Source organism: Eubalaena glacialis, chromosome 18, assembly GCF_028564815.1.
Source record: "Eubalaena glacialis isolate mEubGla1 chromosome 18, mEubGla1.1.hap2.+ XY, whole genome shotgun sequence".
Taxonomy (NCBI): domain Eukaryota; kingdom Metazoa; phylum Chordata; class Mammalia; order Artiodactyla; family Balaenidae; genus Eubalaena; species Eubalaena glacialis.
In genome coordinates, this window is record NC_083733.1 from 1,375,952 (window position 1) to 1,391,611 (window position 15,660).

General features: G+C 64.6%; 1 protein-coding gene across 1 annotated transcript in view; it reads right to left on the reverse strand.

The window, feature by feature from the left end:
• Nucleotides 1-15,660, reverse strand: part of ZFPM1 (zinc finger protein, FOG family member 1) — a 69,849-nt gene that overhangs the window by 37,798 nt on the left and 16,391 nt on the right. The window contains 2 exon segments of the mRNA XM_061173003.1: nt 2,126-2,254; nt 4,929-5,039. Of these exon segments, the coding sequence (XP_061028986.1) occupies nt 2,126-2,254; nt 4,929-5,039 (240 nt within the window).

The following is a 15,660-nucleotide window of genomic DNA, read 5'->3' on the forward strand; positions in this document are numbered from 1 at the left end:
AATAGCGCAGGAAGCTCCCGGGTGCACCCACCCAAGCCACGGCCCCCACGGCCACCCCGGGACCAGGTTCCAATCTCCAGGGGCCTCTGCCTTCCCGTCTGTAAAACGGGGATGGTGATACTAAGTCCGCAGGGTGGGCGGGGACCGACCGGAGGACAGCTGAGGCTGGCGTCTACACACTTGCTGCCCGAGCTCCGGACCCAGGCGGTGGGTCTGCATCCTGGCTGTGCCACCTCCCCGGTGGTGACGTGGACAGGCCCCTTAGTTGCTCTGTGCCTGGATCTCTCCGTAAAGGGGAGGGTCGCCTCACCCCTGCCTCGAGGGGCTGGTGTGAGGACCGCCTCGCACATTCCGCCCCACGGTCACCCTGTCCAGCAGCTGCTCTCTCAGCCCCCCGCCTGCCCAGTGGCCGATCAGGGCCCACAGGCACCCAGGCGGTCCCTAGAATGTGCGAGCCATGGGCCGAGGCAGTGCTGAGCCAGCGTCTCTGGGTGCTTCGTTGTTACCCTGTCCTAGAGCTGGGGAAACTGAGGCGGCAGAGTGGTCTGACCGCGGGCCCCAGCCCCACAGCACTGTCCCCTGTGCGTGCCAACGGCCCAGCCCTGGCAGGTGGGTATCTGGTTCAGCTGTGCCCGACCGGGCTGTGAGGGCCTCGTACACACATGACCTGTCCCTGGCCAGGTGCTCCTTGTGAGGAGAGGACATCCCTGCCAGGGCCCTTGGGGCCCCTCCCCTGCCTGTCACTGAGTCACTGAAGTAGGGTGGGGGGGCGGCCGAGTCCATCCGGAAGGGCAGCGGTGTCCCTGTGCTAAGCCCCATTCCCATCCTGGGGCAGCAGAGGGGACCCCCCAGCCTGTCTGACCCAGGATGCTCCACTCCCAGGCAGCACCATGGCCCATCCAGGTGGGAGACGCTGGCAGTAGATTGTTTCCCTGTGGTCCGGGGTCACCATCTCAGTTGTGCCCACCAGGCCCATCCCTCCCTCTCTGGGCCTCAGACACCTACCTACTGTAGGAAGAGGTGTGTTAAATCAGCAGGGGAACCAGAAGGCACACGTGCCACCTCGTCTACTTGGTGCCATGCAGACATCACTAATCGATCCCAGCACTCTTTCCTTGACACCTTGGGATCCCGATGAAGGGTCCACATGGCCACTCGAATTGAACCTGGCAGACCATCTCTGACACCCCTGGGAGACCATGGGGGTCCTCTCTGCCCTGGTGAGGTCTCCCTGACCCCCACAAGATGAGGCCCTTACCATGTGCCTCCTCTCCACTGGCCACTGACTGCACTTGTGTCATCCCAGCTCTCTGAGGACCCTGTTTGCTCAGAGCTGTACGTCGGGTATACAGCAGGTGCTCGATATGTGCTTGCTACGTGCACGTGCGCCTGGCCCGAGTGTGCAACCTCCGTTCTCTCCCTCTGTTCCCGAGGACCAGGCCCTCCCTCCTTCACCCAGCAGCTCCCAGGACCCCTCCGAGCTGCCCCGGTTCCCCTGAGCCGCGTCAGTTGCACTTAGGAATCACGGCAACAGCCGACACGCCCAGCCTGCCCTATACTCATACATCGGTGGAAGTGGGGAGCCACGGGCGGAACACATCTGGTGGGCCCTCCGAGGTCAGAATTCCAGCTACAAGTGGGGGTGGGGCAGTGCTGGGAGCACGAAACCGCCTTCAAAGACACTTCTGATCCAGGACCCGGAGGCTTGGAACGGCCTCCTGCCCCCTGCTGCAGCCACCCCAGGGGTGGGTCCTCTCCACCCACACAGACCTGAGCCCCTAGCTGGGCTGGGAAGGCCCAGGCACTCGGGCCGCTCCAGACTCGCATTTCCACCTCCAGGGAAGCCTCAGAGGCTGATCTGCTGCTAGGGGCCTGGGGTTTAGCCCTGAGCGTCGGCAGAGCCTGGCGCCCACCTCCAGGGAAGCCGCTGGCCCACAGGCTGACTGGACTTTGCAACAGGACAGACCTGGGCCTGGTGCTTCACCACCCATCTCCTTGGCCAGTGGGCCGGGCCTGTCGCACCCGTGCTGTCAGGGTGGCCAGCTCCCAGGACCCCCAGAAGGCTGGGCCCCAGGGCTGCCCTGGAGAGACAATGCCGCCAGACCTCGGTCACAGGCGCGCTTACCTGGCCCGCTCCAGGGGCTGCTGGCCTCCTCCTCCTCCAGCCTCGTCTCTGGCTCCGGACCCTCCATCTCCTCGGAGCCTCCTGGGGACGTGGGGGGTGGTGGTAGCGGTGGGGGTGGAGGAGTAGCATCTGCAGGAAGGAAAACACCAGAAGGTTCTACTGAGCCTCAGGGCACCGAGTTGCCTGTCCACCCCAGCCTGTGGCCGGTAGGGATACTGAGGCCCAGGTGGGTGAGCACGTGCACAGTTCCCGCCACCACCCTCCCCCCACCAGCTTGTTCTCAGGGGGCGCCGTCAGACATCTCAGTTTCTCCCCCTTCATTTTTGGCCTTTAAAACCCCTCAGCCCCTTATTAATTGCGGCAGCAACAGCTGCCCTCCCAGCTGCTGTTAATGATTAGAGCGTGGATGGCCTACCAGCACGCCCAGGCCAGCGGGCACACGCGTGGCCCGGCTCCCTGGTCTCCTCGGCCGGCAGCTGGGGGCTCCTCCGCCAGGCCCCGCACCCAATTCCAGCCCAAAGGGCATATTTGCCTTCCCTGCTGGGCCCGATAACCACCGCGGCCCCCAATCGATGAGCGCCCATAAAAGCCCCCCCTTGGTGACGTCACGCGCCCGGCAGATTATTAATACCCGCGATAAGGGCCGTGATTAACATCGAATAAATCAATCACACGGTATAAAAGTCCTATTATTTTTGGCTATAAATCAACACGGCTGGCATCCGAGCTCCAGCCACTGCGCGGGAGCCGCACTGGGCCTGCCCGACAGGCAGACATTGCTCCTGCTGTCTTATCGCGCCCATCAGCACGTTATCACTGAGGCCTGTGCCAGGTGCAACCCCGGCTGTTTTTTTCCAGCTCCTCCCCAGTCCCGCCCCCGCCCCCGCCCCCACCCCCACCCCGTGCAGCCCGGCTCCCAGATCAGATAAGGGGCCCGGCTCCCCGGGGCAAAGTCCACCAGTAACCAGCCGCTAGCCCTTTGGAGAGCGTGGCCCCCATTAGCACGCAGCACCTGATGGTGATGGGGGGCCCCTTGCCACTCCCTGGGCCCTCGGAGGGGCTGGCGCCCAGTTACAGATGCAGAAACCAAGGCTCAGAAAGGGCAGGAGCCCGGGCCGGGATAGGCTGGGGTGAGCGCTGGCCGCAGCACTAAACAACTGATGGTGATGGTGAAGGCAGAGACAGTAACAGCCGTGAACGAGAGCGCCAGAGCCCAGGCCCTGAGCCTCCACCCCGCCCGCTGCCCCAGGGGAGCCGCGGGTGACGGGAGCCCCTGCCCTGGTTTCAAGTCCTGCTGGCCTAGCCTCCTTCTCACTGCACAGCCCCAGTGACCCCAATGGGTTGCCGCTGGGGAAAGGGACACAGGCCGGCAGGTCTCAGAGGATGAGGCTTATTGGGGGCTTGTGGTCATCCGGGGGAGACTCTGACACTGGCACATTCTGGGGATGGGGGTCCACAGTGAGAAGGAGACCCCACTGTCTGTCTAGGATCTCCACCCCCCAGTCCCAGCCCTGCAGGGCTCTCCTCCTGTCCCCTCTCTGTCCCACCACAGGGCCTTTGCACGTGCAGGTGTGTGTAACACGGGCAACTCCACGCGTCCTGCAGGTTTCTGCTCACTGCCACACCCACCCCATCTCGCCTTCCTTCCCAGTCACAACACCCACTTACCACCCTCTAAAATGGCCCAATTTATGGCTATGTCTCTCCCATGGGACTATGGTCTGGGGGTAACTCAGCCTCTGTGCACAGGGCTTCGTGGTACGGAACGTGGATGTGAGTGAGATTGCTGTCCACAGCCGGCAGGGTGGAGGGGGGCGCGGGGAGCGGGGCTCAGAGCAGGGGACAGGGCAGAGCCCACCCCCCAATCCTCTCTCCGCTAACCCCCAGCCTCAGCTCCCTCTTCTGGAAAATAGGGGTGAGGGCACTGACCTCCCCCAGGGCCTCCACTGCAGTGAGGCCCATCCTCTTGGGGGTCTTTGGGGGTCTCTGAGGGCACAGCTGGCCTGAGAGGATGGCCCGGCTTTGAGGCCCCTCCAGGGACCCGGACAGAGGAGGCCTCCTAGTGTCAGTGTCACCCCTGGGTGTGTGTGTGTCCGAGTCTCTCCTTCCGAGTCCTGTTCTCAGCTTCAGAAAAGTGGCCCCCAAACCCTGGGGAAACTGCCAGGAGGGCCCCAGGAGAGGTTCCAGGTGCCCAGGGTGGGGCGGGGTGGGGTGCAGGCAGAGGGGACAGGGAGAACCAACCTGAATCCAGACTGAGGGTCGGATCCTGCTCAGGTGCTCACAGGCTGTGGGACCCTGGGCAAGTCACTTAACCTCTCTGGGCCTCATTCCCCCGTCTGTAAAATGGGGTGATTTGCCTGAACAGGAGAACCTGCTCGGTACCGATCCCCACGTGTGCTGAGGCAGGCAACCCCGTTTCATCGAGGGTACACGGAGGCCGGGAGGGGGTGTGGCTTTCCCCAGGTCACTCAGTGCCCATATGACCCCCTGCCTCACCCTGGACTAGACCTTCCCCACTGGGGCCTTGCTCTGCCCATCTCTGCCACGAGGGCTGGGCTTTCCAGACCCTCTGCAGGTGTGTGCATCTCCTCTCCCCGGGCCAGCCCCTCCACACCTGCCTCTCCCAGCCCCAGCGGGCACGGGCAGCCCACAGACACCGCTCGGTGCAACGCCCATTTCCCAGGTGTGAGAACTTGAGTCCTCAGTGGGAACTGGCTCCTGTGAATTCGCAGCGAGGATGGGGACGTGGGGAAGGGCGCGAGGATGCCAGGGCCCAGCCTGCCACGTCCACCGCCCGACTCACCTGGGCTGGAAGGGCTCGGGGGCTCGGGCTCCAGTGCTGTGGCCTCCTGCTCCGGGAGGCTGGTGTCCGCGGCCTGGGCCTCTTCTCTGGCCTCCATGTCTCTGAGGGAACCTGCAGACACACCCCCAGGGGAGTCATGAGGCGCTGCCCCCCACGGTGCCCACAACCGGCGTCCTGACCCCCCCAGCAGAGGCACAGCCCCAGGGCCGGGCGCAGCGGGGTCCGAGCAGGGTCTCGGCCCCCCAGGCGGTCAGAGGCCTCGAGGGAGCGACCGTCAGCACGGGGGCTCCCCCAGGCCCCCATGATTGGATGTGCGAACCCCACCCTTGTACCCACCCCAAGCCTGGCACCAATGCCTGGGGGCCACCTGGCCTCCTCACCTCGCCTGCGCTGCAGCCTCTGCCGACCCCACAGGCCACTCTTGCCGGGACGCTGGCCCCAGGCAGCCCGACCCCTCCCCTCCCCTCTGCTCCAGGCGTGAGCGAGCCGGCGCAGCGCAGCGCTGGCGTCTTCTGGGCGGGGCCTCTGGGGGCTGCCGAAATGCAGGCGCATGAAATGCAGGCGCATGAAATGCAGGTGCACGCTCTGCGGCGTCCCAGGGTCCTGGTGCACATCCACAACCCCCGAAGGTAAACATCTCCTGGGGCTCTGCGCACCTGCCCCCTGTGCCTGGGACCCCTCCTCCAGGAAGCCCCCACACTCAGGTTCTGAGGTCTGGGAATGTGCAGAGGGCGGGCCCCAGTGCCTGGCACACAGGAAGTGTTCGTCAACCTGATTAAGGGGGTAAATGGCTGATGGGACACAGGTGGGTGCACAGGCGTCTGCAGTCCAGCCTCCGGGGCCCACCAATCCTCCCTCAAGCCTCACGCAGGGGGTGCCCCACGGAGCCCTCCGTACAGGTGGGAAGGCAGACTGAGTCCCCAGACCACCTACGAGGGTGGCGAAGCCAGACCCACCAGCATGTCCCCGAGTGCAGGCCAGGGTGGCAACCTGTGCCCCCGAGGTCAAAGGAGTAGTGCCAGTGCAGTGGGCAGAGAGAACAGCGGAGAACAGCTGTCCCTCTTCACCCTGCTCTGTGAATCTCCCACAGGCCCCCTCCAGCCCGTCTCAGCTGGGCCCTGGGGCGAGACCGGTGCCCGGGCAGCGCTGCCCCCTGCCCCATCACCTTCCCCAGCTCCTCCTCTGCAGACACCTGCCCGCCCCGCCCCCCCCCCCACTGCCCAGCTGCACCCTCTGGATTCTAGCTCCGGCCCCACAGACCCACAGGCCCCGGGCTCCCCGGGACCCCTCAGAGCTGTAACGATAGCAGGCGGGCAGGCGCTCACCTCCCATCGCTTCCCGTGGCCAAGGCCGGGCTCAGACCACACAGAACCAGCCCTGGGCTAAGCCTCACGGTCTCTCATCAACGCACCCACACGGTGGGCTCCGTGGCGGGCTGGGCACACCCCAGACTCGTGCCTCTGGGACAGGTGGGAGGCCTGACCCCCCGTGACCTCCCCTGGCAGACGCCGGGGCAGAAAAGCAGAGGCTCCCCGGCCCGTGGGGTTGGCCCCCAGGCTGCACTGCTGGTTGCCCTAGCGGGCAGCTCGCAGGCCTGCTTGCCTAACTCTTTCTAGAAGCCCAGGTGCTTCTGCAGCTCATTCAGAGCTGGAGATGGTGCCCCAGAGCTGTGGTCCCTCCTTCCGACGCTGTGGGACTTCAGGGCCTCAGTGGCCAGCTCTGGAGAATGGGTGTGAAGCCCCTGCTTTCAGGGACTGCAGGGACCAGAGCCCTGCGGCCGGGCGATGCCGGGCACACGCCTCTCCCCATGACTCTCCCGCCCAGGTGGGCCTCAGCCACCCAGGGAGGCCCTGAGCTCCTGGCGGCTCCATTTATGGGAGAACAAAGGCACCCGCTCCGCACAAAGCGTGACAGGAGCGTGAAGAAAGAGGCTGCCGGCTGCAGCAATTTATCCTAATGCCGCTAATTCATTCCAGCACAATTAACACTCTGATAACACAGGAGAAAATCGCCAACCAGCAAATGGCTCCAGGCCCACGGTGGGATGTGACGGCATGTGATGCTGCGAATCCTGCCCCAGTCCTGCCCCACGTCTGCCTCGGAGCCACTGCTGGAACCCCCCGACACCCCCGGGGCCACCTGTGCACCTGGGTCCCCACTCCACCTGGGAGGAAGCTTTCTCCACTGGCTGGGGTGAGACGCTGCTGCTTCCCGGGGTGCCCTGGGCTAGGAAGGACCCTGCTCGACCCCTGTAGGGCCCTTTATGGTCAGACACCCCAACTGCTGAGCCAGGCCGACCCGCGGCCAGGCAGGCGGTGTCCTTGCTGTGTGACTTCAGGCAAGTCACTCCACCTCCCTGTGCTCGGAAAGCACAACAGCTCTGGCCCCGCAGGACGAAACTCGGTCTCACCTGTGTGGAGCCTTGGTCAGCGCCTGGCACGTAGTAAGCGTGCAGGAAACGCCACCCGTCACCAGCATCAGTTGCTTCCACCCAGCACCCAGCAGGGCGCTGCTATTATTAAGCACCGCCTGTATGTGAGCCCTGTGCTCAGCATCCTACAAATGTCTTCCCTTAAGCCCCCTGCCCATCTCGTAGCCCAGGGGTGGAGGGCAGTGGGGCAGGTGTGCGCAGGGAGGGGCCAGCAAGAGGCAGGCCCTGATGCCAGGCATGATGGGCGAGTGCCTGGGAGCCTTCCGACACCCCAGAGGTGAGGCTGAGTCATGCCCACTTCGCAGATTAGTCAACGGAGGCCCAGCAAGGTGGACTGACCTGCCTGTGGCCCTTGGCAGGAGCCCGACTCCCCAAACACACCACCCACGTGGACGCTGCTGAGGCCACAGCCCTTCTCTGCTCCAGGCGCGACCCCATGCCTCCCCTGCCCTGCCGATGACCTGGGGTGAGGGTGACACTGGCCCCGCTGCCCGGCAGGATGGGGAAGCCTGGGCCCAAGGCCGAGCACCTGTCTGGGGGCGTCCACGGGTGATGACGGTGGTCACCAGCACTGGGCACGGCCCCCGCTGCCCGAAGCCCCTCAGTTATCACGGCGAGCAGACGCCCCGCAAGCCGATCTGTCTCCTGCTCATTAAGCCGGACGCCAAAATGGAAATGAAAACATAATAGCTATTTGATTGGGGGTGAGATATTTTGCATATTGGCTTGGCGCTGATAGCGGAATTTCATCAACTCCCTTTTTTCATGCTTTAAAACTGAATTACGGAGACAGGCTCTGTGCAGCGGGATGATCCCAACTCCCTTCCGAGGCCCAGGCTGCCGATGATTGATGGCCCTCCCGGCTTTGATGTGGAGGCAGCTGGGGGTCCTTTTGATGAGGGGTCCTTTTGATGACTGCCCCAAAGAAAGCCGGAGCTGGCAGCTGAGGAGGACAAAATCGTCCGATGTGGCCCTGGGGTGAGCCTGTCAAGTGGGGTGCAGAGCGGGGTGGCTCAGAGCACTGGACAGGGAGTCTGGAGGCCCCGGCCGAACCCGCGCTGGCCCCTGTAGACTGTGCCCGCCCCCCAGGCCACTGGAAACATTATGAGAAACAACCAGAGCAAAGCCCCATGAGCCTCCACCTGGACTCCGCGCTTGGCCTCAGGCGTGGGTCTTTTCTGAGGCCCCGCTATGTGGCTGCCATTACACAGCCATTTATGCCTCTGTGGGGAGATCCTTTGTGTTCCCAACGCACAGAGGAGGAAGGAGAGGTGGGGGCACCTGCCAGGCCTCCTTCTGTGTCAGGGCCGGAGCATGAACGCAGGCCCGATGGCCTGGGGGTGGGGTGGACACTGGTGGGCACGCGGCCCTGCTCGTCCCCCGACATCCCCACCTGCACAGCCTGGGGTGCGGTGGACCTGAGCGCCCACGGCCTCCTTCTCAACTGCCGTTCACTCCTGCGTTCTTCGTTCACTCATGAAACCTCCCCCGAGTCCATCTACCCGCACAAGGTCCTGGGGACCCTGCAGCAGCCAACACGTACCCCCCAGGAAAGAAACATGAAAAATGCAAGTGTGGCCATTGCCACCAAGGAGAGGTGGAGTGACAGTCAGGGAAGGCTTCCTGGAGGAGGTGACGAGTGAGTGGAGATCTGGGATGGGACAGGAGGCTGCCTGTGGGCGGGGCTGGGGAAGAGCACTCCAGGCAGAGGGAAGAGCGGGACGCTGGGGCCTGTGGCCTTGTGCAGGCCACGTCTCCCCGAGCCCAGCTTTCTCACGGAAAGCTGTAGGTTACAGCAGCCTCGAGTCATGGGCTGGGGTCAGGGTTCAGCAATGTGGTGCTAGTGGGTGCCGAGCACAGACTTGGGGTTATTATTACAACTGTTGTTATTGTTCCAACTCTCCAGGGAGGTGCCACACCTGCCCCTCTGGGGGTGGGATGGGGGCGGGGCATGGGGACCAAGGGGCACGGCTGGAGGGAGGGGAATGAGGGGCTGGGGCCTGGGGAGGGCAGTGTGGGTGGAAGAGAAAGACCTCCCCCTAGGCCGGTGGAAGGCCCAGCCTCCTGTCCCGCTGGCCCTGGTCAGCGGTGGGCGGGAGGGGGCATGGCACTGCCAGGGAGAGACCCTGGCCTCTGGGCGGCACACAGCAGCCAGATAAGGGCCTGATAACTGAGAGAAAATAGCAACAGATTCAGACTTTCCCACCGCCGGGCAGTGGGGCAGCTTGGGCCACAGCAGGGACAGGAGGCGGTGGGGACAGCCCCATTCTCCCCGAGGGCGGCTGTGCTGTGTCCCGGGGGCTTGGGCCCCTCCAGCCAGGACGGGCTCTGGTCCAGCTGGTGCTGGAGGATGAGGAAACAGAGGCCCTGAGCACACAGGCGGCCCCAGCCCCTCGGGACCATGTGACTTGTTCTTTACCCTCAGTTCTAACAAGGAGCTGGGCTGATTTCCAGGCTGAGCTGGATGGAGAGAAGCGAGTGAGAAGGGGAGCCCCCAGCAGGGACGGGGGAGCAAGGGGAGACCAGCGTACGGGGCTTTGGTGACGGGCAGGGGTGTCCCGCACCTCAGAGCCCAGGGCTGGCAGGAAAGGGGCACAGGGGGGAGGCGGGCAGACAGGGGCATGTTCTCGGCCCCAGGGAAGGTCACCAGGGCCTAGAAAGGGTCCCATTTAACCAGAACTTCGTAAAACTTTTGCCAACACTTAGAAGGAAGGTGGGTCCCGGCCCATGGTCCCTGAGAAGCTCGCACAGCACAGGGGTGCAGGCATCGTGGGGGAAGGCTGGCGATCTGGGAGGCCCCCTGGGTGCCTGTGGGTCCTCTCATGCCCACCCTCCCGCCAGGGTACCAAGGCCCAGCACGGATGCTGGGCACCCTCGGTGGGTCCACCTCATGTCCACCCCCCAAACGTGGCTGGAAGCTGTCCACTGCTCTCCGGGCCGCTCTGGCAGGAGGTCCAGGCCCATTAGCACAGGGCCGTCCTGGCTCCCAGCTCCTCCCCGCTCCCTCCACCCTCACCCCCTGGATGACAGCCAAACTGCTTCCGCTGTCCACGCCCCTCCAGGCATGGGCCCTTAGCCCACGCAGTCCCTCTGCCAGGACAGCTCCCCCTGCCCGGTTGAGGCCTCCTCCTCCCTCCATGAAATCTCTCCCCACACTCGGGTCATCCCTGGAGCCTTACATTTGTCCGCAATTGTCCCCTGGGGTGTTGCTCTGATGCTCTGTTGCCCTCCCCCAGTGCCCAGCAGGAGGACGGAGGGAAACCCCGCCCCGCAGCCCACTCCATGGAAGGTGCTGCCAGCGTCGCCCCTAGCGGGCTGTACCCTACGATAAAGGTGCACCCATGGCCGCAAAGACGAGCTGCGGGACCCCCCGCGGAGCGCAGAGGGGGGGCCTCTCGTCCTCGGGAAGCTCAGGCTGGGAGGGGCCCACAGGCCTCCACTGTGACCCGCCAGCGGCCCTCATCAACCCAGGATCAGTTCCTGCTGACAGCAAGGGCGACCACAAAGGATGTTGGCAAGATAATCTTGGCTTATTCGAGTGGGCAGCCTGCCCCGCGGAGGGGAGGGCGAGGGTCTGAACCTCTGTGTGCGCTGGGGGCCTGGGTCCAGATGCCCTCTGGTCCTGCCCCCCACCCCGATACCCGGTGGCAGGCGTGGCCCTGGGACAGAGGAGACGGGAGGGCGTTGGGGGGGCAGCCTGACTCCCCGCCAAGGGTCAGCTGGATGGCGCTCGGGTGCACCCTGCAGCAGGGGGCTCACTTCTCCTTCCAGAGGAGCAGACATGAGTCCAGACCCTCGGCCTCTCAGGCTTGGTCCCCGCCTTGGGTGGGCAGGCCCCCAACACGGCTGTGGCTGAGTGACGGTGGATTCACCTGCCTTTGCTGCCAGGCTGTGAGCTGGACCTGAGGCGCGCAGCCTCCTAGCCCCATGTGCACCCAGGCCATGCCCGGGAGGTGCTGGTGGCATGCTGTCCCGAGTAAGCCAGGCCGAGGAGAGTGGCCAGCCGCTGTCACAACACACTCTGGGCCACGGGAGGGCAAGGAGAGCCCTCGGCATCGAGGAAGAACTTGGGTGCCCAGAGCGGAGGCCAGCGGAGGCCCCATGCTCTCCGGGAACAGGGACCCCGTACTCTAAGGAACAAGAGTGCTGCGACCTACTTCAGCTTTTAACGTATTAAAATATCATAGGGAGATATCATTTGCATACAATAAAATTCATCCTTTTAAGTGTCATTCATCTTTTGGAGGCGTGTTCACTGAAAGATGAGCAGGACAGTCCTAGGTAACCCAAACAAAACCCAGAGCCCCCTGTAGCCCAGGCTCAACAAAGAGACACTTCAGCAGCCCAAATCCCCACCCGCTTCTCTCCAAAGCTTTGCAGGGGTCAGTCAGGATCTTAGACTGCCTTTCCCAGTCACTTCTCCACACCCCCGGCTGACCCAGCGCCTGGCACCCCTGCTTGGCTGTGCACTGTCCTGGCTTCCCTGTCCCTCCCCCAGACCCCTACTGTTCTCACCTGTGCTCTGACTTCCTCTCGGGAGGTCTGGCAACTGGGCTGCAAGGGTGTGGAGGGGAGACCTGGGTGCCAAGGAGACGGTGGGCGGGTGCAGGGGTGAGGCCAGCAAGCAGGCTCCTGGGGATCTGCTGTCCCCAAGTCCCCAGGCCCAGAAACAGGAGCCCTGCTGTCCTCCTGTGTAGCTGCTGAGCCAGGACAACCACTCCCAGGGCCTCAGGCACCCCTCAGCCCGCGGCGGCCCTCTCTTCCCCCAGGCCTCCCCGCCCTGGCCACGGCCAGTCAGCTCCCCCAGCCCTTTCCCTTGGGGCTGTCAGCACAGATTCTGAAGACTCACTGCTGCCTGAGTGACTGTCTACACCCGTCTCCCCTGCTGCACTTGGCTTCCTGGTGATACTCACCCAGAACTCCTCCTCGGCTCAAGTGCACCTCGGTTCTCCGTCTCTGAAGCCCTGACCGTGGGCCGCGGCCCACCCCGACCCACGCCAGTGCCCGCCCTCCCCTGGCTCTGGCGAGGCCGTCCTGGCCTGAACTGTCCCGGCCCAGAACCGCCCGCCTTCTCGCTGCACACTTACTCCATCACTGCCTTCTCCGTCTCTGTACCCGGAGACTGGGGCACCCCCAGCTCCGGTGCACAGTGGGTGCTCCGGAAACTCTGGTGACTGCGGGACAGGTGGGGGAGGGGAACAGGTGGGCTCAGAGCCGGGCGTGGCTGGGGGCCACCCGGGTCCACAGTGGTGGCGGTGGGGGAGTCTGGCATGGCCCCAGAGGGGAGCCTGGGGGCTGAGCCTGCTTGTTGGGGGCGTGTGACCAGGGACTCAGCCCCGGGGGCCCTGAGCGGGCCACCTGCCCCCACTGGTGGAAGATAAGCCGGCCGGCCCTGCCTGGGGCTCTGAGGCCTGGGTGAGTATGGGGGCTCCACAGGATGCGGGTAGATGGGGCGCTGACACCCGGGGGTCTGCACCGCATCCCACCCCCAACCACCACCACTTCCTCCTGTGGCCAGCCTGCAACCAACGGGCGAACTTGGGGGGCTTAAGTGCCCCGGCCCCAGGGCCATGCCCGGATCCCCGGCACGCATCACCCCTCGAGGCCGCGCTGGGCCTGTCCCAGGCAGGAGTAATGCCACCATCACCATCACCATGACGACGGTAGCAGCTCAGGTGCTCGGGCCGCCTCTGCGGCAGGTCGGGCTCTAGACTCACCCACAGGGGACTTCTGATCCTTGTAACGACCCTGACTTAGTGTCACCCCCATCGTCCAGGTGGGGAAACCGAGGCACAGAGAGGTAAAGAAACTTGCCCAAGGCCTTACAGCTAGGGGAGCGACAGGCTGCCACCTGCTCTCCCCTCCCGAGCCCTGCGTTCTCCCCGAGGCCCACCCCCCCAAACCCGCCGTCCCTGTTTGTAGAGATGGGGGCCCGCTCGCGGGGCATTTGGACCCAGGTCTGTGTGGCTCCCAGGCCTCCTCTCCCCTCACTGAGCCTCAGTGTCCCTTCCGGGCTCTGCTCCACACACAGCCTGAGCCTCGGAGAAGGCCTCCCTCCCCTGTGGGCAGCCCCCCTCCCTGGTCTGTGGACTGCTGTCTGCCCCCCTGACTGTTCCCTGAGGCAACGGGGGGGGGTGCCCATCTGCTCCCCTGGCTGTGGTAGGGGGTCAGCAGGGGTGTGAAGCAGCTGGCACCCAGGGCCCCTCCCTCCAGGAGCTATGGCTCCCTCTGGCTCAGACCCCGAGACAAGTGCGCACAGCCCTCGACAGTTTATGAAGCTCTGCCAGGACCTGCATCGGCACCAGCCTGTGGGGAAACCGGCTCCACAGCGCAAAGAGGGAAACTGGGGCAAGGAGCAGCCACCCTTAGAGAGCAGGACCTTGGGCCACACGGCTCTTCAGGACCAGGCAGAACCGAGACTGTGCTGGGCTCCGGGGCGTGTGGCTCTGTGCCCGGGGAACCTGCCCAGGCCTTGGTTTACCCATATGGGAAATGGGTATCAACCCACCGACCTCACAGGGCCGTTGTCAGTGTGGACAGGGAAGGGCTTTGCAGGAGACAAAGATGCCCCCAGATGGGGGTCCTTCCCAGGAGCACCGTGATTCCTTCCACCAGGCTTTCCATGTGCTGGGTCAACCGTGAGCAACAGGTCCAGATGGGGGTGAACAGTCTGGGCGGGGGGTGAACACACACCTTGGATATCATGGAGGGCCAGGATGGGTACAGGATAAAGAATGGTGGGTGGGTGTGGGAGTGGTCACTGAGGGCTCCTTGGAGGAGGCGATATTTAAGCTGTGACTGTGAATGGGGAACTCTAGACAGAAGGAACTGCCAGTGCAAAGTCCCTTAATCGGGAAAGAGTTTGGTGGGTTTGGGTGCTGCGGCTGAGGAAAGAGCGCCAAGGCTGAGAGGCAGAGAAGCCGGAGCAGCAGGGTGGCCGGCCGGGGTTTATTCTCGGCACCGTGGGAAACTAAGCGGAAGAATGTGGATGCTGGATTGCAGGAAGGACTCCAGCGTGCAGCTGCTGAGTCCCGGCCACCGCCTCCAGGCAGTCCCCAGTTCTCTGCCACCTCCTTGGTCTGGCTCCGCATCCTCCCCTGCCCAGAGCCTGTCCCGTCTCTCGGGCCAGGGCCAGCGGGCTGGTCCCCCACCTCGGTCCCTGGGGGCAGGGGCCCAGGCGGGCGAGGCGGAGAGAAAGGGGAGCAGAGGAGGCGGGAAGAAAGAGCGGGGCCTGAGAAAGCCCAGAAAGCCCAGCCCGGCTGATAGGGGAGAGATTGGTTTCAGCCGGAGCCGCAGGGCTGCCAAGTCCACATCCTATCGGCGGCCTGCACTTACTCAACATTCATCACTGCTGAACTCGGAAACTTTATCAACGCTAGAGGTTGGCGCCATCTCCGGGCCTGGCCACTCCCGGCCCTCCGATGGGCCCGATAGCCGCTGATAGATTACACGAGATTGTTTCACTCTGGAGAACCGATTACGAATGCTCCTCGGGGGAGGGGTGCAGACCACGTGGCCTGGGTGGGGCGGGGAGGGCCCGAGGCCACTTGTGGGCCGTGGCAGTTGTCAAGAACACACTTGGAGCATGTGGCAGAGACCCCACGTGTGTGACTGGTGGGGAGGGGGAGGGGGCTACGCCACAGCATGGGGCGGGAGCGGTGGTCAAGGCCACGGCACGTGGCAGGGTGGCCGAGGCCACGGCATAGAGCCGTGAGTATGAAGGAGGCCCGGGGAGGAGGAGACGGGAGTCGTGCCCCAGAACAGGGGCCGCAGGCTCTAGAGTGGTTCTCTCCAGATGGGCCGGTAAGGACTGACAGACGGGAGTAGGGCCGCAGCTCATGGAGCCGTCCCGCGTGGCCTGCCGTCAGATGGACAGAGGCAGACGGCTTCCTGGAAGGGGATGGGGCTCCGGTGTGACAGGGCCCTGCCATCTGATAGGCGGGGCGGGAGACCCCGAGGGGGATGGGCCAGGCGCCGAGCCCTCCTCAGCTCTCACCCCTGGGGCTGCAGCCCCTCGGGGCCCGTGGCCAGGTACTAGGAGGGCAGGCCTGCCCGGGCTTGTCTGCAGACCCAGCCCTCGGGCACGACTGCCCCGGGTCCCACACTAGGGCCCCCGTGAGAGGGTCCTCTCGTCACAGGGACTCCTGCGCCCACTCGGGCTCTGGGTTTCATTCACACCACGGTGCCACGGCCCTGGGGGGTGGCTAGCTCCTCTTCCTCCAGGCAGGCCCTCCTGATGCTCTGCAGATCAGGAGCGGGATGTACACCGGGTCTGGGAGACTCTAGTGTCCAGACTTGGGG